General features: G+C 40.4%; 1 protein-coding gene across 8 annotated transcripts in view; it reads right to left on the bottom strand.

Annotated features, from left to right (window-relative positions):
• Window positions 1–23,610, bottom strand: part of JADE1 (jade family PHD finger 1) — a 56,005-nt gene that overhangs the window by 9,100 nt on the left and 23,295 nt on the right. For 7 of the 8 annotated variants that reach the window (XR_007507747.1, XM_049814702.1, XM_049814700.1 and 4 more), the window contains exons 3-8: window positions 14,039–14,121; window positions 10,380–10,537; window positions 6,458–6,645; window positions 2,774–2,985; window positions 1,151–1,318; window positions 420–536 (exon numbers count right to left, since the gene is read on the bottom strand). Coding sequence is in view for 7 of the 8 variants with exons in the window: in XM_049814702.1 (XP_049670659.1) it covers window positions 420–536; window positions 1,151–1,318; window positions 2,774–2,985; window positions 6,458–6,645; window positions 10,380–10,537; window positions 14,039–14,121 (926 nt within the window). In the remaining variant the exon portion in view is untranslated. The remainder of the gene's footprint in view (window positions 1–419; window positions 537–1,150; window positions 1,319–2,773; window positions 2,986–6,457; window positions 6,646–10,379; window positions 10,538–14,038; window positions 14,122–23,610) is intronic. The other variant, XM_049814703.1, reaches the window with a different exon arrangement.

Raw genomic sequence — 23,610 nt, 5'->3', positions numbered from 1 at the left:
CACCTTCAAAATTCAGGCTGTTACAGGAAATACTCAGCTCCCACTGAGGTATCCAACTTGTCTTAGAACTCGCTAAATAAGGACTAGCAGATAGGTTTCAGCACAGCAGCTTTCAGCTTTCAAGCTTCCTTTTTGTATGTGGTACATTACAGAAATACAGGTTTTTTTCCCCTCTACTCAACAACATTTAAGTTTTATTTCAGTGTATTAATAAACATATCAGCGTATCTACAAATCAGGAATTCTTATGGAATGACCTGCCTAGAAGGTAAGAGCACACCAATACTCAAAAACACTTTGTGTGCAATTAAGGCCACAGTAACAAACAGGAAATCAAAGGAAGTTTACTGCGGATACACATTTTGTATCTGCAAAAACTGACAAAACAAAACACACTGATATTTGTGCAATTAAATTACCTGTATAGAAGCTCCAACTTTTTCATTACAAAGGCTACACACCAGTGCCCACCTACTACTGGGAATGTGAGAAACCTTTGTGATGGGCTCCATTTTTTCTGGGCTTCCAATGCTCACCTAAGAGAAAAAAGGTTAAAAAACACAGAGCGACTATTACACTGTTAACTGAAAAGGGAAACAATTTTACCAAAGAAATTAAATTCCTTGGGCACATATGCAAAATTAGCGTGTTCCAAGTTCCTCAGTTTATAAAGAACTAAAAAAATTAAAATTCCTTTTTAAAAAAAAACCAGTTCCTCGCTGAATGAACAAAGCTGTTTCAAGGTGAAGCCCACCAATTTAAAACTGTCATACAGGATGAATATTTTGATTATGAGAACCCACAAGAATTCTCACTGTCACATCCAAACCTTCCTGATTCACCTTTAAAGTTCTGTTTACAAAATATAACAGTACTTTGTGTGCTTGTTAAATGAGCTTTGCCTGCAGCAAAGGCCTAATTTTTTGAGGCCTAATTTGGTTGACAAAGGTAATTACTTCCTTTACAGAAGAGGCTCCATCCTGCCAGACTTTGCATCTAATTGAAAATCTTTTACACTGTCTTCCTAAGAAGTTCTATGTACATGCTACACTCATTGTAGCAACACACACTAGGTTGAACAGCGTTTTTGACAGATTTCTTCTCTCCCAGAATCACTGCAGCCCTGAACTCCCAGAGGGTCAGCACCTACCTCTGGAATCCACAGAGCACAACTAACGTGGACCCACTTGGTGCCACTGCGGGTTGGCTTCATGGCACCACCCTTCTTGGGACACAGCAAACACTTGGGCTGAACGCCAAGCGCGCAGGTCCTGCACAGCCAGCTGCCTTCCGGCACCTTCAAGATCCCGTAACAGGCCTGTGTTCCCATTTACAGAAAAGGGAAAGAAAACAAAGGAAACAACATGGATGAGCTGTTCACACATAGCCTCTCGCAACTCTCAAAATGTTCTTTATGGAATTCCTAACACTACAGAAACATTAGCTTGTGGAGGATCTCAGGATGCTTTCATAAACTAACCCAACCACTTTACCCATTCGTTCCCCAAAAAGATCTTTCAGTGAAAGGAGCAGAAGTCATGACCAGCTGCTAGGCAAAAAAACACTGCCCACTTCAACTGGGGAAATGAAGAACATGTTTGCCAGCCCAAAGGGCAAGGGGACTCCTGACAGACAACCCTACCAGCAGTGATCTACGATGAAGTTCAGTATCACAAAGGCTACACGTAACAGGAACTAGACTGTATCTAATTCAAAAGGCAAGAACCGCAAATTAAAAGAGCTCTGCTCTGCAATACTCAGTGTTAATCCAAAGCACTGGGGTTTACTTCTTAATCAGAGGGAAAAGTGCAGAACAGCAACTAATTAAGACCACTTTTTTCGGGAGATTGCGTCTTTATGGAGACCTCTGTCCCAATAACTGTCAGTTTTACCTCTCTTAAGTTTCAGATTTGACGTGATCTGAGACTAAGGATAGAGATCCACTGCAGATCTAAAACCACCACATCAGAGTATCTTGCAAGATAGCCATTTGTACCTTACAGCTGTCATAGGCATATTTCTTTAGCATTAGTACAAATGCATTTAAGTAACACATGCAAGAAAATGCCACTCTTGCTCACCAGACACCACAGTTTTCCGAATACTGAATGACAAAGCAAACTTCTTAAAGCTGGGAGGGAAAGACAGCTGATAGGAAGTCATCTGCTACAGTAAGAAGCATCCATGGAAACAGATACACTAAAATTCTGTTCTTTCATGGCAAGATGAATGACATCTTACCTGCCACAAAAAGGTGGTATGTAATAGTGCTTCATTAGCTCAGCTCAGGTCAGTAGGTCCTCCATTAAATTAAATTGACTATAATAAATCCTACTAGTGTCCCTAGTGATTGCCTGAAAGTTTTTTCCCTTCCCTGCTGAGCCAAAGTTGCTGATACTAGAGGTGTGTTAGCCCCAGCAGTGTGCAGAAAGAGGGGAAAAGAATATAGCAAAAGTAGTGGCCAGGTGAGAATATACAACAATACACATGTGTATGTTTTGGAGAGGCAGTTCCTCACCTTGTAACTTCCTCCACTCATAAGCAACACCATTTTTAACCCTCTTAGCGTGACATTTCTAGAATTAAGTGTAACAATTCTTTTTCTCAATTACGTATTTTCTGAATTCATCTCACCACTCAATGGTGAGCTCTGCAACAACTTAACAGATCAACATCTGTCACTGGAAAAAATCGAATCTTGTTATCTTTAATGGTTTGGAAAAGTTTCTGTCACCACACCTTCACCCCCCACACTGTGCCCTGGCTGCCATACCTGGTGCACACAAATATTGCATTTGTCACAAAACACCATTTCATTGCCATCTTCTCCATCTGGAGACTGACAGACATCACAGACAACGTCTTCATCATATTCAATCCCAAGTCCTTCTTCCGTCTCAATAGCATGACTCATGTTATCGTAGCATCGTTGTTCAAACTCCTCTATGACCCTTTCCATCGTGTACTCGTCCAACTCAGGCATCCCTGGGAAACAAGAGTTGTTATTTATTTAAAGGAAAGAGTGATAACCACCGCCACACCCATCTCCAGCTTCTTTTTTAACAGATGAGTAAACAGAGCTGAGCCCCACACGTACACATGTCATTCCTAGACAATCATGCCTATTCCAGCAGGAACTAGGGAAACTGTGAAAAAAACCCAAAAAGTCAGAGAAGTCTTATAATTGTATTAAACAAACAGAAGCACAGTATCCAAACCAATCTTTCAAAATCCTGAGAAAAACTTTCATAAACTGATTTTGGCTTCCTGGTCATATTCTCATTTTTCCTTCGGGGACAGCACTGTCTATGGCTTTTGCTTCAATTTTGCAACCCAGATGTTGACTCTTTGGTGAAAGATTTGGGAGTGTTCTGAACCAAAAGTGATGGGGGCAGAGGGGAGAAATCAATGACAAAACTTGCTAATGATACTTGTAACTTGCAGTTTCTAACAACAGTTGTTGGGTTTTTACAAGTTCCAACGCAAATGGGTGCAACCTCAACTGAGGTCTCCATCAGACCCTGCTACACCAATGAATTAGTTTTAACAAATGAAAAACACAGTTGTAATAAATGCAACATCAAATCTGGGACAATAAATAAATACAACATCTAATCTGGGATTTGGTCTTTTCAAACAGCATCCATCAGAAAACTATTCATAACACCACAGCTACAGGCTGATTACATTATAGTTTTCTATATTTCTATCAGTTCAGATTTGTTCATTATATTAAATTACCATCATAGACCTGAAAAAATATCTATCACAGAAGCAGCAAGAAAAGTATCTAAAAAGAGCACGGTGCTTCCCCCTCTGGCTTCCATCTCTCATTTGCTCTGACAATGGCTGTAATACTTCCAAGTCGGTAGTATGCCAACATTTACCACAAAATCATGCCATGCAAAGACCAGTGAAACCAAGAAAGCTATGCTACTGCAAATAATCATTTTCCTTTTGCAAAGTCAGTTTAGCACAAGAATTGCCATATACTTAAATCACAACAATGAAGGGTAGGCTTAGGATATGCCACTTCTGGTCTAATTCCCAATACCTAATGTTTACTGTGACATACAGAAAAGATGGCAACCTCACGATGTGTGCTTTAACAAGAAAATCCGCCTTTCAGCTCTCCCTGTGAATAACCGAGCCACAAATCCCACAAAACAAAGAAGGAAAAAAACTCTATACCTCCCTCAGATCAGAAGACAAACACTCTACAAAAGTAATTCCAGCTTCCCTTACTGACAGGTAAATCCTTGCAGCAGAGATCAATGCATCCCATACTACCCAAACTGAGCAGCTGAAAGGTAGTAAGAGGGAACATCCAAAATCCTGCTGATGAACGACAGTGAATTTTGCCCTGCAGCCCAGAAATATTGCACCAGCAAAGCAGATGCTGACAAGTTTTATACCAGTTTGCAACTAAATGCTAATCTCACAATTGCTATCACTTTATAAACAACCTTTAGAGATATATCACTGGCTGTGCATTTATAAGGGTTAAAAAAAGTGAATCAAGGGGCTGTGGCTTCAGTTCAAATGTTTACATTCATTCTTTTAAAGATAGAATATACATTTTCAGTACCTGAAGCACTCCCAACAGATACCAAAGTAAACACAGGGAATTCATAGCTGCAGGGATACCATAAAGGAAGTGCTACAACTGCAAATCAGGAACTATTTCACTTTTCAAATGCCCATTAATAGTATCTGCAGAGTGCAGTGTCTGACAGAGCACCCAGGTTCATGTTTCAAGACCCACAATGTACTGCCTGGTAGCGACAGGAGCATTTCCTTCCGTCTGTGTACAGCAAAATTGAGTGGATAAAGAATTAGAGCAAACAAACTACAACAAACTGCACCAAAATACAGCATGGAAGATCAGAACTGTGAAATTCTAGCTGTTTCAGTGTTTCACGTGCAACATGTACTTTGAAGGCTTACACTGGTGTAGCAGAATGGCTACCACAGGGCTTTATGCACAGGTACGTATCTGCATGAGGAAGAGCCCCTCTTGTCCGTTTTATTGCTAATGCTGTTTACACCCCAGTGTAACACTGTAGTAGCCCTCCTCTGGTTTTCACAAAAGACAATTATCTTTTGTGAGGGAGTTATCTACATTGGATAGATGGGTATCAATTACAAATCATAAACAGTATTTTTAATTTTATTTTGAAGAAAGCTAAGGGGACCTGGCTCAAGGCCAGGGCTTTGAGCAACCTGGTCTAGTGGAAGGTGTTCCTACCCATGGCAGGGGGGTTGGAACCAGATGATCTTTAAGGTCCCTTCCAACCCAAACCATTCTATGATTGTGTGACTTGCTGCTGCTGTTTTCCTGAAGATAACTGGACAGGTAACCTAAACTCTTCAGTCATGAACTGTTCCGAAATCCTCTAAGCCCAACACTAAACCTGAGCAGGCCTGACTTGAGACCTGGAAAAAAGGCTTGGGTAAGAGACTTGGGTCAAGGCTAGGTCATCTGTTTCTTCCATATATGGGTTTAAAACAGAGAACTTCTAAAGAGTTACAAATGGTCAGTTTGTGGTTTAACAGGTCTTGAGTCATGCCGAGTACGGACTACAGCCAGGTAAAACCTGTATGACTAAACTGTAACCCAAAGCAGGGAACAGCCACAATGCTAAAACAAAAATCAACAGTGTTCACCAACATGTCCAACTCTCTTCCATCTGGCACAGCATCTTTTCCCTTATCTAAACAATGTGGTTAAAATTTGTGCTGACTTACATCCTCTTCGATTCCAGTGAAATCCTCTCCTGAAGCACACACCTTACCAAAGAAATGTTCCTGTTCATGCCCTGCTCCCCTGCCCCTTCCCACACACAATCCATTCTGTAGAAAAGGGAATAGTTGCTCCCCTTATGACAGCTCCTCTTTCTGCTTCAGAACTGGAGCACACAGTCACAGTAAGTTTTGGGAGATTCCTCCAATAAATCACTGTGGGAATTCCTTACTGTCTCATTCCCTGTGCAATTCAGCTCATGTAGGTTCTCTAAACCTCGTCTAACTTCTTCGCACTGAACATCACTAGCTAAAAAGATGATACAGATGTGTGATGCAGAGAGAAATAAATACGTGAAAAAAAAGGACTAACTGGAAAAACTACCTGAATGGTCTACCTGATGTTCTCTTCAAGAACCTTGAGGCAAAATGGAAACTTTGTGACAACTCCCTTCTGAAACAGAAAGCAGCATAGAAAAAAGCCATGTGGCCAGATTCTGACCTGGTCTAAGCAGATACAACTCAGCAGTAATGAAAGCATATATCTTAGGGCTTAACCACATCAGGCCTGGTTTCCCGTGGCTACCCCCACTCATATGATTACTACCTCTTCATACATCTATCATTTCTTCCCACTGCTGCCCTCCCTAAAATTATTAAGATTGCCAGCTTTAAAAAAAAAAAAGTAACAAAACCACAAGCACTTATTGCTCACCCATTTCTTTGAATTCTTCATTGGCAAGCTGCAACCATGCTACATCCACCTCATTGAGATCATAGCGACACACGCTGTCTGCTAAGGTTCGAATGTCAACATAGCCCAGCTCTGGAGGCTCCAAACCTGATGAAACAATGTACTTCCTGGGACGTGTAAACGTGACAGCTTTCGTCTCGGACACAATCCTAAAACAAACAAGACAAGCAGACATCAGATATGCTGGGCTGCTGAGAGACTTGTTTCTAGAGAATTCAAAATGCCTCATTCTAAGTGACTAACAACCATCAGAGACCATCTAACCATCTAAGCAATCATCTTGCACCGAGATGGGAAGAGAAAACAGTACAGTGCGCTTTCATAACAGATTGGCAGTACTGTAAGAAATTAATTGGAGTTGTCTAGAAACCCAATTTATTACCAGAATTCTAAATAAAATGAAAAGATTAGAGGATAGAGCTCTGCTTACTCTTACCTGAAATTCACACTTGTTTAAAGCTAGAGTAGGAACACTGTATTTATGCAGTGATGACTGCCATATACAGAGATGCTGAACTCCGTTTTAAGACTTTTTTTAAATCAATCTGTTTAACTACAATACCAAGATCAAGAAAGTTCAAGGAAAAAAAAAATTAGTATTTCCTGCTACATTTGAAGTTTTCTTTCTCCCAGTATGTTTGATTTTTTTGTCGTGTGTGTGTGTGCGCATGTGTGTGTAGCTACAGAATTGCCATCTTCGTGAAATTCAGGAGACCTTTCCACAGAGAATCAGTAATTTGCAACTAGCTTCACCTTTGCTTACCCAAGCTGATCCAAACTCTGGCATCCTGGGTCTGCATTTGCTCTTTCACAATCACTAATATCATGCCAGGCCAAGTGCAAATATTAATCAGCTTCTGCTGAAACTACCTTCTCTCAGGTTTTGAAGGCTCCAGTTGGCCAACAACCAACTATGAAAGCATATTTTAGCTGCAAGCCAACTGAAATTTTGTTCAACCACAGGCATTGGTTCAGGAAACGGTGAAGTACCTACAGCACATAACTTGTTCTAGGTCAGATTCCTGCAATGCCACCACTTTGCAAAGCCAGGAGCTGGGGGCAAAAACCACCCAATTCACAAAGGACAGCAGTCATTCTACCAGCAAGCTGGTGACTTGCCTGCAAACAGCAAGGTAACTGTCAGTCCACCTGCAGTGCGGTTCTCTCAGCAGGGGGACAGTGCACCTTCTCTTAAGTTAACTGCACACATTGAAATTCAGTCTGGATGAAATGCGCTTCACAACTAAATGCCGGTACCTCCAGGAATGACAGGCCACACTGCCAAATGACTGCCTCCTGCAGCACTAGTGTTGATGATTGTTTTGCACTCTAGTGCTACAAGGGAGGAGATAGCACCACTCCATGTGGACACAACTTTGTGCTGGGAATAGCCTAAGCTCCACAACAAGCAGGAGATTCTCCATCCTATTTTACCCCCATCTGAGGTCCAACATGTTAACTATAAGAAGACCCTCATCTGCCACTACTGTATCTGCACACATAGGTCTCAGTAAACCCTCTACCTATTTCAGTCTCCTGCACAGACCTAAATCTTCCCCTCATCTAGCTTATTTCAGACAAAGATCTGAGAAATGGTGGGCAAGAGCCAAATGCTGAATTTGGGGCTCCTGAGATGCAGAAGGGGACTATGGAAGAATACAAATCTGAATGATCTTGCCAGCCTAACTGTACCGCTCAAACTGTTCCTGGTCATACTGTACAATATCAAAATATTACAGACCACTACATCTCACAGAGAATTTACTTGAAACGGGGCACTGCTCTCCGAATCTTCTGTACCATAAATTCCTTCCCAAGTAGCCCTCCGTGCAGAAATCATAACCTCTGGGCAGCACCCTGCACACGCTGTCTAAATACCACTGCAGTGGCACAGAAGAAATAAACACAGCTAGTTTGGCTTCAAAACAAACCACCTTCATCTCTTTATTTCTGTGATAGAAAGAAGTAAAAAAAGCAACACTTCCTACATACCAAAAAGCACATTCAACTGAATTATCCATCTGACTGCATGCTTACACTGAATCACCACACAGACTTGCTCCTTTCCTCACCCCTCTGAACCTACTCTTGCTGCCCTGACCAGTCACTAAAAGACGACAATATTTTATTCTCTATTATGTACCTCAACAGCATCAGCTATCTGTACTGTATTTTGCTTCCGTTCTACACCAGCAACTATTTGACTGCTGCCGATTCAATTTACAGAACATCTCCCTCCCCTCCCAAAGTTAAGCACAGAACAGTTCCAGCGCTCCAGCACCACCACAGGGCTCCCCAAGTGTTTTGTGAGGGAGCAAACAGGATAATAATCGGGCATCAGAGGACCTCTCTGACCAAGAGGAACTCACCAGTAGGACTATACAAGACAGCTCATCACCTAAAAAAAAGAGTGGTGCCTCCTGAGCTGATACCCACAACTGTGGGTGTCTTCTTTCCCCATCTCCTTTAGTATCTTAAATATGGAGCAACATCTCTGTTGGCGATTGGCAGAGAAAAGCTCTCTCCTAAGTGAGTACCTGGATCTGATGCAGCCACCAAACCACCTCCCTGAAAGAAATGGGGTGGGGATCCCCCAGAAGGTCTCCCTCTGCTAAAGTCCACAGGTCTCCTGACCCTCCTGCAGCCTTGGGAGGTGCTTGAAAGACAAAGCAGTGAGGAGAAGACAATGTGAGCACACAGATACAATGTGTGTGCATTTATGCAGGGACTGGGTGAGGTCAGTGTGAAGTAGGCTACCAGCACTGCAGGGAAACAATATGCTCCCATGTTCTAAACTGCACAGCAGAGAGGAAAATGCCAAGTTCTCCTTAGATCTCCCAGTCCAATCCTTCAGAAGGAGAAGGAAGGAAAGGGTTTACCTGATGTGTGGGTAAGTTCCTCATTGTACAGACCTAGTAGCACTGTGCAGCCACCTGCAGATTGGTGCACAGAACACAGAAAGCGCTAACAAACATTCCTGTAGTCCACCTACTCCAAGGTTAAAGCTGGCAGATGCAGACCTAACAGAAGCAGTGTAGTGTCACCCAGAATTTTCTGCTGTGTATCAGTTTGGGCTGTTCTGACCCCACCAGCACTGGTGGGTCATTTGGTAATGCCTTATGGGCCAGCCTGGACTTACTCAAAGAGATCTAGTATGATTAAATGGCAGTAATCCTTGTTCTTCTCACTTTCTCCAACTCCAGTCCCAACTAAGCATAAAAGGGCCGCAACACACTCCTGCCCTTACAACTGTACTGTTTAATTTGAAAAGAAAACAATATCTAAGCGTAACAAACAAGGTAAGGAAAATAAGGGTTTCTTGGATAAAAGCTAGAAAATCTCACATTAATGTATTTTAGTTACATGGACATCTGGATGGTTCTTAAAGCAGGTGAAATGTTGTACAACAAACCATTTCCTAAGTTAGTAAATGAAACAACCAAAAAAATAACGTGAAACCAAAATAAATGCTTTGTTTTCTCTAGCCCTTAAATCTGGCTTGTCTAACTGTTCCTTGAAAGGAACCTATGGCTTGGAACTAAACACAAGAAGCCTCAGACAAAGGCTTTCCCAGCCATGCTGAATGAGGTCAAGTCTGGGCTGAAAAACAGAAGCTATTTTTAAGGTTCTGTCATCACACTCCATCCTAATGTAATGCCAAAACTTATTCTCTGACATTCATATTTCAACACACAGGCAGAACAGGCCTTACTCTTGACCTCTCCAACCATTCAAAAAGCTGAGGCAGGTTGCTCTTCGTCTCCGAGAACCAAGAGCTTTCTAGCTAGACACTGCGGAATAAAGCTCAAGAAGCCAAGGCAATGTAGACATAAGCTGCTAGCATAAACGTATGTGTATTTGTTTACATTCCTCCAAACTATACCTGGCTACTGGTTCTGGGATGGTCCCTGGGCTAACTGGCACCTGAACTCCCTTTTCCCACTCCTGCCTCCAGGGGTCTGCCAGCACATAGTATTCATCAGGGTTCAGCTGGAAGGAGTCATGTAACTTCATGGCAGTGATCAGGTCCGTTCTGAACACCTGCAAAGAGAGTGACCAAGAGAGAAAAATAGAGACACTGACATTTGATATTTACACTCTATGATTCACAGCTTCAGGGTAACCATGGAGCACAGTGTGTAACAAGGTCACTGTATCAACAATGAACTAACCCAGCCCACTGCAGGACCGATGTTTAGCTTCATTGCAGGGAAAGGGGTGGCTGAGGGTGCAAATACTGACAGAATGACTTCCAGCTAACTGCACTACAAGCCCTGGCACTCCCCCCCTGCACTACAGACATAATGCTAAGAGGTGCTACCCGCTTTTACCTCTGTCTTGGCTGCAATAAAAGCTGCAGGAGCTTTGAGTCTTAAAACAGCAGCACAAGGAAGACTCATTTTTGCTCCAAGGTTTTTTGGTTGTTTTTTGTTGTTTTTTTTTAATTATTGGAGCTCTGACTAACCCAAAGACATTCTACAAATTCCCTGTGGTAGAAATCAAGGCGTGACTTTACCATGACCAGCCGCAAGAGGAAATTCTAAGGAGATGACTCTTTGTGCAAGTATTTAAAATAATAACCCAAAAGATCAAATAAAATAAGACCCAAACTGGAATTCTGGTGGCAGCTCTCTGTTCAGTACAGGTGCTTGTTATTCGATCAGCTACGGACACTTCTGCATCACAGCTGTAATTTTACTTTGCCTTTGCAAAGGCATGCACCTCTAAAATGAGCAGGATGTTTGGCAACTTTTGGGTTAGCAGCCATGAACAAGCAGCGATGCTGTCTTCAACAAGTCATAGAATGAAATAAAAAGGGATTCACTCTTGTAGCAGCCATGCTGTGGTACTGTTGTGGCAGCTTCAGCCTGGTTGGCCACTGCCTATCAACACTGCAGAAAGCAAAGGGTGCTATCACAGACATCAGAACTACAAGCCTGCACTTGTTTACATGTCTTCATGCCCTCCCCACACTGCTCTCCCTGTAAGGCAAGGCTGCTGCAGACTACAGCAACTGCACTCACCCCCCCCAACCACAAATTTTTAACTACTCAATGCCACATTCAAAAGAAAGGGTTAAAAAGCAACCAGGTGACAGAAAATAAGCACCGCCAGGACAAGAAGAAGATAGGTAATGTCTTAAGAGAAGTTTCCCTGCAGACTTCTCAGTTTGTGGTGGACATCCACCCAGCCTCACATTGCACAGTTACAAAGGAAAAGATGGATTACCAGGGCAGTGCTCCTACATTCTCTTATTGGGCTGCTGGGGGGTGGGGCAGGGGGTGGGGGGGGGAGGAAAGTGACAGAACTTCCCAGTCCCAAACCACACTGTTTTACATGAGCTCCCACCAACTGTTGCATATGGCTGAGGAAGAACCAGGTCTATACAGAGTGCTAATTAGGCAGGCCTCCCCAGGACAGCAATTTCTGTCATACACTACTCACACATCTGAAATCTCAATAGATTCCCTACGATTTTGGGGAAGTATTTTAGGGAAACAGTGAACCTGATCGTTAATTATACTTCTGAGAATATTTCAAAGCGTGATTTGCCCTGCCACACTGCACGTCTTGAAACCTCTCCTCCTTCCCAACACACATACATACTACCCCACTTCTGTCTCAGTATGTTTCTGTTTCCACTCTGGTTTTGTGACAAAAATAGCATAAAATCATGACATTTTTCTTAACACTTGTCTTGACATGTTCAGAAAAACTGCCAACGTTAAAAAATAACAAATAATATTACCATATGAAGGAAAGGGTGAATGCAGGTAATGAAATGTAATGGAATGTTTTAAACAATCCAATTACAAGTCCTGTGAGGCTCCAATCAAGAAATGAAAAATAAACCACAAAGTAAACTGGCTCACAAAACAAACAAGCGCAGCTGGCCAGGGGATTCTGCACTTCTAAGTGATTTGAATTAAGGCAATCAAACATCAAATGAAAAGAAGACTAAAAATATAAAATGGGACGCAAAACTTGCTCAACGTGAGAGCCAAAGTAACTCAGGCTCTCAGATAAATTTGTCGCAGAAATCCCTCAGAAGCAAAGCTAATGCAGCACCTGACAGCCAAGAAACTCCTTCCCAGGCCAGTGGCCCTCTGACACCATTCTTTCTGCTCTAATTTCTGATTCAATCAGACTGCCTGGAGCAAAGCAGAGCTTACAGAAGTGCTGGCTCTCAGAAGCACTGAACACTTCAAAGCTAAAGGGTGAAACCCTGGCCACGCTGAAGTCAATAGGAATTTTGCCACCAACTTCAGTGAGACCAGGATTTCACCCAGGGAGTTCAGCAAGCGTCACTTTTCTGTCAGCACACTTATCATCAGCATAGTGTGCTGTCATGAGCAGAAACAATGCAAATGGAGGGAGGGAGCGAGAGGGGTAAAAGACTGTCGAACAAAGCTGAAGGGAAGTATATGAGAAGTCCATCCAGGCTGAGAAAACAAGAGAGAACAGCACAAATTTGCAAAGATTCTGACAACAAATGCAAGGAAAGGGAGAGGAAAACACAGAAGCACATAAAAAACAACAAGATTCGTAATTATCTTGGATTATTTCTTGATACCCTTTCATGAGGTAGTTCTCAAAACTAAAGGGCTACTTCCAAAGGAGGTAGAAAAGGTAACTAAGTAAATCACGCCTATCACCAGCAAGAATAAATTCACCAGGGGTCTCCACATTCACAAACTAAAAAAAAAAAAGGTCTTTAACAGCCAACAATCAAAAAAGGCTGGAAACCACCAGCAGTAGATGTAGTTCACACTGAACAATGAATGGGATTCTTCTTGTGAAAACTCTTCTCTGGGACTTGGGTATACTGTCATTGGGGAGATTAATAAACCAAGTTTTTTCTCATCATCAATCACTCACTAATGCATCAGAAACACATGTATTGGGCAAACACGTTAAATGAAGAAATTCCATCTCCCAAAGCTAACGCTTTCTTTGCAACCTCTACAAAGTCCGCAGTGTAGTATTTGCCTGAAGACAGGCGAGATTCAGCAAGAGTATTTCCAAAGAACTGGATCACATTTATGTGTTACTAACAATTGATCCATCCTGGAAAGTTCAAAGATTTCTATCTCCCTTGATAAATTTCCTCAAAGCACTACACAAGACAGACCTGTCAGGAAGCAGATTTCTAGTTTGACAAGCACTTTAACAAAGATCACATACCAAGACCCAATACAAACTATGAAATAAATGCCCCTAATGTAAATTTTCACTGTTCACAAATCAAGCTACAAATAAACCCTGATGCCTAAAATACTACAAGAAAGACTCAGCAGCTATGTTGAATGGGTGTCAGACTAACAAAATTCACAGATCGAAACTGGTGCTGGCAGTGGCTGTTCCAACAGCTGAACTCCCTAATCTCCTGGTAAGAAGGGGGGGGTGGAGGGCAGGTGCCAGCTAAAATGTAGCAAAAAGAAAAGAAAATGTAAATCTGAAGAAATGGATCCATTACCAAAACATGTATACAGCTTTGTATTTGATAGATGTAACAAAATGCAAATCAAATTCCAGAAATACCTCAGAAGGTTTTCGATCTTCAGGTCTGGAACATGAAGTCCTCCGATGTCGAGATCTGGAATGCTGGGACCAGGTGGACAGACCTAGGATACAGAAATGATCATTTGCAGACACGCTGCCATCTATCAATAAAAGCCTTTACTCTCTCTGCACACCCAAGGCAGCCAACTGAGTTCAGCTGGACTTTATCAGTAAGTCAAGCCAAAGACAGGCTCCTATGACAAACCTCCAAAAGACTCTTTCAAAATGAGCCAGAAAATAAGTTACTCAGTCGTAAACTTCTGTGATCGCTATTCTGGTTTTGTTTATAATTTTCTACTGATACATGCATGTATTGGCTGCACTGCACTTAACAGCCTTCACCCAGCATTTGAAGAAAGCTACCTCATAACATCCTTCCCCCTGAGCATCAATAAACCACTTTCTGCAAATTAGTAACTGACCAGGAGGTCCACTGATAGGCTGAGATGTACTCTTTGAAGCTAATGTATTGATGTCCTAAATATCTGTATCGGTTACCCAATTTTTACCAGAGCAAGGCTTTTCAAAATGACACACACTGTCATGCACACACAGTAGGGCCCGCAAAACAAGTTGTAGTTTCTTCTCCTGAGCAAATCTCTCAGTATAGTTGTACAATTTTTGTCTGCATAATTATTCATTACATTCCAAACAAATTACACCTTTTTGCCTTGAAACCTTTTGACAGAGTCTCTGTCAGCTTTTAGAAATATTTTAACAGAAGAAAAGGAAAAAGAGAAAGAATCTACACTCCATTGACAAGGTAGTGCTTTGACACCACAGTATATTACACCTGTGCAAATCAACTAATTTTAATCCAGTAAGACTTACAGGTACAGCAGGTATTTTCCACTGCCAACTACACAGCAGTAATGAAAAAAAGCCAATAAGTCCTTAGGGGTTGCAGAGATGAAGGACTTGTAGTAAGGCCTATATGATAGGGAAGCTAGGACCTACATGTTGAACTCTGACAGATGAACACAGGTTTTGCAACTCTGGGCATTAATTGTCAAAATTGAAGCAAGGTTCGCAGCAAACAGCTAAAAATCTTATATTCTGAGGTAAGAACACGGAAAATATTATTTTAAGCAAATGTTAGTGTTTCAGTATAAAAACTGGTGATTTGAAAGGTTTTTAAAAAGTCATGGGCACTCTTCCTAAGCCACACTATTTTACAATTGTATTTTTCTATTTCTCTGAACGGAAAAAAAAAGGGGGGGGAAAGTGACCAACTGCCACTTACTAATCTGTGTGGGAAGCCAGACTCGAAGATCATTTAACTACCACTCTATTTAAATGTTCTCTTGAAGACTAGAGAAAAAAACAAAAGCAGCAGTATAAACTCCTTCTGAGGATCCTATCAGTCCATACCCAAACTCAACCTAAAAAAGTCAGAGGGGAGTTAAGTGAAATCACTCAAAAAGTGTCAGATATACAGCTAAAATTCAGAACAGAGAAACAGATTTTTCCTGCAATATAACAATATTAAGATTTTAACATTCAGAGAGATGTGATTTCTTTAACCAACAGCCTCACTAGAATACATAGACCACACACATACCTACACAGATTAGTATTTCCTTCTCGTGGGTTCTGGTATTTTCCATCGGCAAGACATTAATATCTGACCAACTATCTGCCACTGAGGTATTCAGCTAGTTGGACCACTGCACGAGTTAGACACTTCAAAATCTCTAATTCATTTGTGGGTATGAGTATTTTGTACACTGTTGGACCTGGGGGAGGGAGCCTGAATACAAGATAATGAAGTAAGAACAACAAGATGTATTGGCGAAGTGGTGTTTGATTCCGTGGGTGTAGAGCTGGTGAGTCTGGAGGTTTTAATGCAGTTCTTCCCAAGTAATTCATGCATCTGGCAAAATTAGAGCAGTAGCAGTATGATGCACTTCTGGATCTTTACCCGTGTGCTTTTAATTCAGCTCTGATGACAACTTATCATAAACTGAAGACAAGCAAGCAAGCATATGACCACCTTTTTTTTTTTTTAATGTAAGTATTAAAAGATGGATTTCCAGGTCTCTCTCATGCCACAGAGAAGCTACAAGGGTGAGAAATACAATAATAGCTACCATATCTTCCATCTCCATTTCTTTACTGTGTCATCTACAGATGCTACACATCAAAACAATCTTAAATGTGTCCTTCTACTTTAGACACAGTCCATATACACAAGGGTTAGGCCACTTGATTAATTAACTACTCCATGCAACATGAAAGGTCAACTCTTAGCACCAAAACTACAGATCTTCATTTTAAATTACGTTTGCTATATGAAAGCACAATAGGTAAAATTTCCATGCATAAGGGACAACTCAAACGCAGCCAGCCTTCCTCAGGATATATTATAATGAGTATTTTTTCCATGCCAACCAACTTCCTACAATGAATAAGGGAAAAAATAGTTTCTTACATAGTTCTGTAATAGCTGTTCCCTTGCACATAAAGTTGGTGAATACACACTGAAAACACACAATGTTATTAGTAAGTTACTGAAGAGACTGTTGTATTTTTTTTGAGCAGTGTAAACTGACTGTACATAATACTAGAAGAAAAAGGTGGAAGAATTTCTCCTGGGACTGAGATTTTACTACCCACTAAGATCTGTAACTGTAGCTAACAGATGACCTTTGGCAAGGGCTTCACTTCAATAGGGAAAACATTTACTCACTGAATAAACAAAACCCAACTATAAGGCATGCATTCACAGATTCAAACAACCACCACCACTTAGACACAGAAGTGCAAAAACTGAAGGAGCCAGCCAAATGATAGTAAAATATCCAGCCCATAACAGTATTAAATTTAACGACTTTAGAAATCTCAAATAAGAGCTTCAACTCTGCTTCCATTAAAGTTAATGGCAAAATATCACTGCCTTCAACAGTGCCAAGACCAGGTCACTGAACTACCCAAATCTGCTTTCATTAATAAGCAATCCACCCACTCTGAGTATACCAATAAAAGTGCAAGAGGAAAATAAAGGATGTTATTTGTCTTTTAAGCATTCTTTCCATATTTTCATACTTAATCCAGAAGAGGGATCTCACTGAAGGAAAAAGTTCACAGGTAATTACAGCTACTTCAGTGATTAATGATCTGATTTTTATGTCTAAATAGACAAAGTAAGAACCATTCCTGGATTATAGAGAAGGAACAATCTACTGTAGTCAAAACAAACACAGGATTCAAAACAGCTCTTCTGTATTATTGAAGCACATGAACCTAATTGAGTTATTTTAGAAAGATTCCAGACACTTTTCAACAAAATTATGCTCTTGTGTTAAGTATCCAAAATTACTATTGTTCATCAACAGTTTTCCGAATACTAGCGTTAGTCACAAACTGGATTAGGATCACCAAGACTAGATAAACAACTAAAGATCAAGACAAAGTTAAACCCAGTTTTGGTAAAATAAAAAAAAAAAAACCACAAGGGAAGTCTGCATCACTGGAATTTGGAAGATGTAGAACTTTTGTAAGATAATATTATATACCTCATGGGAGAAATGAATTCTACAGCAGATGGAAAATTAATGAGATGTTAAGAGAGCCCACACTACCAAAAGCCATGTGAATAACAGTGAATATGAAAAATACACAACTCCAAAGCATGAAGCTAAACAAACACATTCAAAACATGCATCACTATCATCATTAGATATCAGAGATAAAAGGTGTATTATTAAGTGCCTATCCTGCTACATGATTGTGCAAGTTAAGGATGAACACAGTAGCCTAGCTAGCTAGCATCATCACTCCAGGAGATATACCAAGACCATTCTGATTCTTTTATAGTTAGGATCCTTTCAGGTTGCCTAGGTGTTCATGTGTTTTAAAAGGTTTTCACCACTGAGAACAATGGGAGGAGGATCATACTCTTACTACATGTCTCAGTTTTCCCTTTGCATTTATCCACTTACAGACAAAAAGCAAGAAGAAATCCCAAACCACTAACGAGGTGTAATTCACAGCAAGAGAGAAAAAGCTCTAGCACACTACTGGTGCTGGAAAGGTAACTTCTAAGACTTGAGTAGGAAAACTTTCTGTTGCCCTAAGCTATTATATACACCTTACACTGTAAATATAGTGGGTTTATAATACTGCTACAGGGTGTATATAACACATACACCTCCTGATCATAAAAGAAAGCAATCAAGGAGTGTGAATTCTTTCTCTGTATTTGTGAAGAACACACACTTCCCAAAAGGAAAAACATAATCAATTTTAACTGTATCAATTTTTTTAAATGATCTGTCAAGAATATGTTTTGATTCAAAAAAGCCTAACAAAACAGAAAATTCGTTGGGACCAATAAAGCAATTCAAGCCCTCAGGAAATTTTACCCCACAACTAATATACTACTCAGCATGAGCAGAAAAGGCTCAGCTATTATGTATCATGCACAAGGCTGTTGTAACACCACCTGCAAGGCACCCAGCTGTGTCCCTGGAGAACTACCTTCTGCTACAGCCTCTGAACACTTCAAAGCCTCAGATCACCAGGCATCTGAAAGCATTTCTCCCACCGTAAACACACTCCCGCTACACCACTACACCAGGCAGCACAACAGAGCAAAACATCCCTGACGTGGATCTATGTCTAGCTGTCACTTCTACTTAACACTGGCATTTCCAGATGCCTATACTGTTCCTCAACTCACTCTGAGACCAACTAGGTGCTGCTGCCAACACTCTGTCAGAAAGATCTGCAGCCTGAAGAGAAAACATAGATGCTCAGTCTCCCCATTTAGTGCCTGGCCCACAACTCTTTACAGTAAGGTTTCATGTCACTTAGACATAACTCCATGTCTAGAACCAAGTTCCAGCACAAAGAAAACAGAAGCAGACTATATTCTAAGGGCAGTTTTCCATTATGTTAGGTACAGAAAGAACTGTCTGTGCAGAACTCTCCAAGCCTTATCACAGAGAAAGCAGCATGTATGCAAACACAACCTACAACATCATTTCACACAGCCAAATTCTCCTTCTTGTGTTTCTGTTGCTGGAGGATTTGCCCATCTATCTTCCTTATCTTTATATAATAGCATATTATTATACAATAATCTCGTTCAAGATCAAAACAGAAAAAGCAACAGCCTTTTATCTAGTCAACACCGATCCTACTAAAAATTTAGTGTCATTTGACAACTACCCAATTGCAGCTGCTGAACAATGCATGGATCCATATGATCTCTGCAGTGCTTTACAACGTTGCACAATTGCTCAGTATCTGACACACATAATGAACAGTCTTTGCAGCTCCCTGCCACAGCAGCTCAATACAAGTTCCCTCCTATCATCCCTTTTCTCAGCAGCACAGATTTGAGTTTTATAATCTCAAAGAACACACACATAGCCATGCATAGGCACATGTCACTCTTCTAACAGTGAGGAATTCCTAGACTCCATCTTATTTTTTAATCACAAGACTCAAGAGCCACCCTAGCTCCCTAGCTCCGAGGCCTCCCACTGTAGCAATGTTTTACCATAACAGCATACAAAGCTTTAGCACAAGTTTAATACAGGTTATCAAAGTCAATTTAAGCACCTCCCAAGCTAGCATTCAGAGGTTGTTAACATGATGCTGTCAGGCCTTAAAGCTCCAGTGGTGTACTCAGTATTAGCAGTCTTGTAAAGAAAAATGTGCCTCTCCAAAAACAACAGTGATGATTATGTGATGTCCCCTTCCTCAGATGCGATATCCTATCAGCCCTGGTAAGTCTTTCAAATTACTCTGTAAGAGTGCTCAAAAGCGTTAACAACTTCACCAAAAGTCACCCTGCCCCAGTGAGCCTAACCTTCAGGTAAGATGCTACTCTGACCATCTGTCATCACTCCAAATGCCACAACCCTTTTTCAAAAGCATAGTAGTTACCACTAAACTTGCTGCTTTGCCCAAATTCTAGCACTGTAACTACATTACATTCTGTTGTTTAATCACAATCCCTCACCTACCAGCCAGTTCAACTGAAAACCGAAAAATATTCTTCACTTCCTTTTCATAAAATGCTGCACAGTATTACACGTGCTGCTAAGTAATTGCCACATTTCAGGCCAGCGGCGGCTGCAATTCTGTGGTAAATGACGTACACACCTAAGGTTATATACTCGGCAATCTTTGTGAAGGCACTCTGGGATCCATCTCAAACATAACGGGAATCCACTGGGATGAAAAGCCCTTTCTAAACCCAAGATCCCCGTCATTCAGTCAGAGCGATGGATATTGGCAAAATATGTTTAACTTTAAAATAACATTTGTTTAGCAAAGATAGAATAAGGGTCCATCTAAATTACAGAACTATATTCCATTATCCATAAGTATTAAATCTTTCATTTCTCGGAACTGATGCAAAACCTTGTAAATCTTAGAAGTGTTTTCCATCTGCAAGTGTCTTCAGTTCTTCTCTCACTCTGCATGTAGGATTATGATGAATTGATAACCCCTCCAAGAATAAATGAAAAGACATCATGGGAGCAAGTAAAATGTGAAGAAGATCATGCTCTGAATTCCTTGCTCATGGAAAACAGTGACCAAACTCCCTTTGACATTAAGGAGGACCTGGATTTCACCCAAGCTCCCTACAATACAACTGTCTGAGCTTCAGATCTTGCCTCAAACACAATCTGCCCACATGTCCAAGCAATTTGTGCAAAAGGAATGCCCTGAAACTATAAATGGAAACTACTCCACTGCACAACTTTATCTCACCAGGAAACAAAGCACGTGGAATATGCAGACCAAGGAGGCTAAAAAGTAAGGTCAAACACTGAGCAGGAAAAATAAAACAGCTTCAGTACCTAGCATTTAATTAGAGTAAGACCTGGAATCATAAAGAGAAGGAGTTTTTGCAATGGAGGAGCAAGCTGAAATACAATGTAACAAAAATTGCTTAAAAACTATCAAAGCCCTAGCCAGCCATGCAGATAACAAGGTCATAGATGAGTTTGAGGTAAACGTTACTAATTTACTTAACACAGGTTTTGAAGAAGATGGCATATACATCACAAGGCTTTTAGGATGGGCCTGTCTAATATTAATATCTATTATAGCTGCTGTAATACATTATCTGGAAAGGGACAGAAACTAACAAGCTGTCAGATGACAAAAAAAACGGATTACTTTCAGGTGCCAATAATCTTAAACCCTTCCCCAAGCCTCTCCCAATACCATTCCTCTGTATTTAGACAAAAGTTCAAAATCCAGAACTATGCCTGCAGCCATTTTTCATTCAATTATATTTCACAGATAGAATGTTCAAAAGTGACCTATAATTTCAGAAAATGAAATCACTGAGAACACACTCAGATATCCAGGGACTAACTGCAAAACTGCTGTGCACAACTTCCACTGACACCTCTTGCTCAGTGCTTCAAATACGTTGTCTTGGCCCCATGTCTAAATGAGGATTTAGAACTCCGATTTTAAGGGGACACAGCTTAACAATTTTCAGTAGTTAGGTTGAAGGACATAAAATAAACACTTTTAGGGGCCTGAAGTCTGCACTTAGCTTTTTGAGAAAGAATCAAGTCAGAGGGCAAAACAGAAGTGATGAGAAAAGCAAAGGTTCTGTCTTCAGGCTGCAAGGCTTTAAAATACGGCAAATAATACATAACCACCCATACTAAATACCTTACATAAGTCAGTAAATGCATGTATGCTCTCTAGGACTGTAGCTACGTTGTTAAGCATTATTCTGTTCCATATTTCACCCCTAAATTAAAATGATTCTCCCTTCTTTCATCTCACAAAAGAAGAGGCACCTTTCTCTTCCTCTGGAGAGCTACAGATATGCTTGTATCTTCAGTATAATACATTTTTAGTGCTTGACATAGGAGGTTTGTTTTTCTATCACCTTGTGACTACCAAGGAAACTGATTCATTTCAGTGATCTAATGGAAAACAATCTTTGTATGTTCATTTATTTTTTTAGATAAATTCCATTATTAGTAGCATCATTATAATTACCTTATTAATATGCAGGTTCCTGAGTTCAATAAAATAAAATGTGTATTTCTTCACACCAAATTATTTTCCAAGTGGCACTAGTCTACACACTGGAGTCTACCCCAGACAAGCTTCATCATTCAGGTTACTCCAACAACATCTATCCAGTGACACTCATGATGAATCTGAGATGCCTGATCACACAGTCTACTAAGGCACCGTATGACAACCTCAGAACCGAAGAAACCCAACAGTTGGAGGCCCAGTCCTCACCTTGTGAGATGAGGGAGAGCAGTGCTGAGCTCTAAGCTGAAGGGCTATCGAGTTCACTATGATGGGAATGCACAAAGTGCACTGGAGGGTCAAGAGGTGCCACTGACTGAAGGGAAACAGATGTTTGGCAACAGGATTCCAACTAAGTGTTGATTAAAATTTCAACTTTTCAATTAGAAGACAGCTGTTTGAAGTGCTCAGAATAGTCTATTTAATTGTTTTCTGCCTCTGGAAACTCTGAGAAGGAAAAATAGCTAGCAAAAAACTTAAAGCCTTCAACACGAAGCCCAGAAATTCAAATAAATTTTTACTTTTTTTTTTTTTTTTTTTAGGCAAGAAAATTTGCTTACCCTTCTAACACTAGTATCAGTACAGTGATTCGGAGATACTACTGACAAAGTGATAATACAGAAATTAATAGTAAGAGTAATCAGCAATTCTACTAAAGACAAGAAAAGATTAAATGAAGATGAAACCTGTACAGGGAGACCCTTGACATTCAAACACAGTTGCAAAGAAGTACTGGTATCTCCTGTAACAGGACAAGTGGAGAGAAAGGGCCTGAGCACCAGACATTGTTCTCAGGGATGAGTGAATGACAAAAAGCCTTGAAGATGCTGACCATCCCTTAAATGTTATCTCAGTTTCTGATTACTAACCCTTGATCTTTTTGAAGACGTGTATAATACCAGCAGGAATATGCAGGAACCTGTACCTGAGTTTGCCCAGTAACTTCACAAGGGGCAAAAAACATAATCAAGTCAAGAAAAAAAAGTGTAATGAAAGGGAAGTGGTATGTACTTGAATCAATACTTGAAAATACTTTACAAATTTCACTGCCTTTTGCCATGTAAATTATTCAACAAATAGTTATTCATATTCATTAGTCTTTAAAATAGAGAGATCTTAAAAGGACAAGAGTTTGGGGGTTTTTTCCTAACTCATTTTCTTAGATCTTGATCTATGGAACAGATGAAAATACATTTTTTTTGGAAAACGTAATTCAGTAAGTCGACAGCTCTAGTCCAGATAGTTATGTATCAAATGACATTACAAACAAGCATTATAATCAGCAACAGATCAGTCAATTGTATCTATTTCAGAACTTCAATTCCAAGATTATCTGCTTCATATTTTATTCGGTAAAACCTGTAATACAAGGCACATGAAGGGATCAGAGTAAAAAAAAAAAAAACAGATAGGAGAGTGAACAAACACTATTATCAAAAAGAAACACTATTATATAAAGCCACTAAGGAATGAAAAAAGGTTAAAGCAAAATTCTAGTGAAAGAAATCACATTTGCTGCTACT

The sequence above is a fragment of the Accipiter gentilis genome, chromosome 12 (assembly GCF_929443795.1).
Source record: "Accipiter gentilis chromosome 12, bAccGen1.1, whole genome shotgun sequence".
NCBI classification, from domain to species: Eukaryota; Metazoa; Chordata; class Aves; order Accipitriformes; family Accipitridae; genus Astur; species Astur gentilis.
This window is presented reverse-complemented; position numbering and strand designations above follow the sequence as displayed.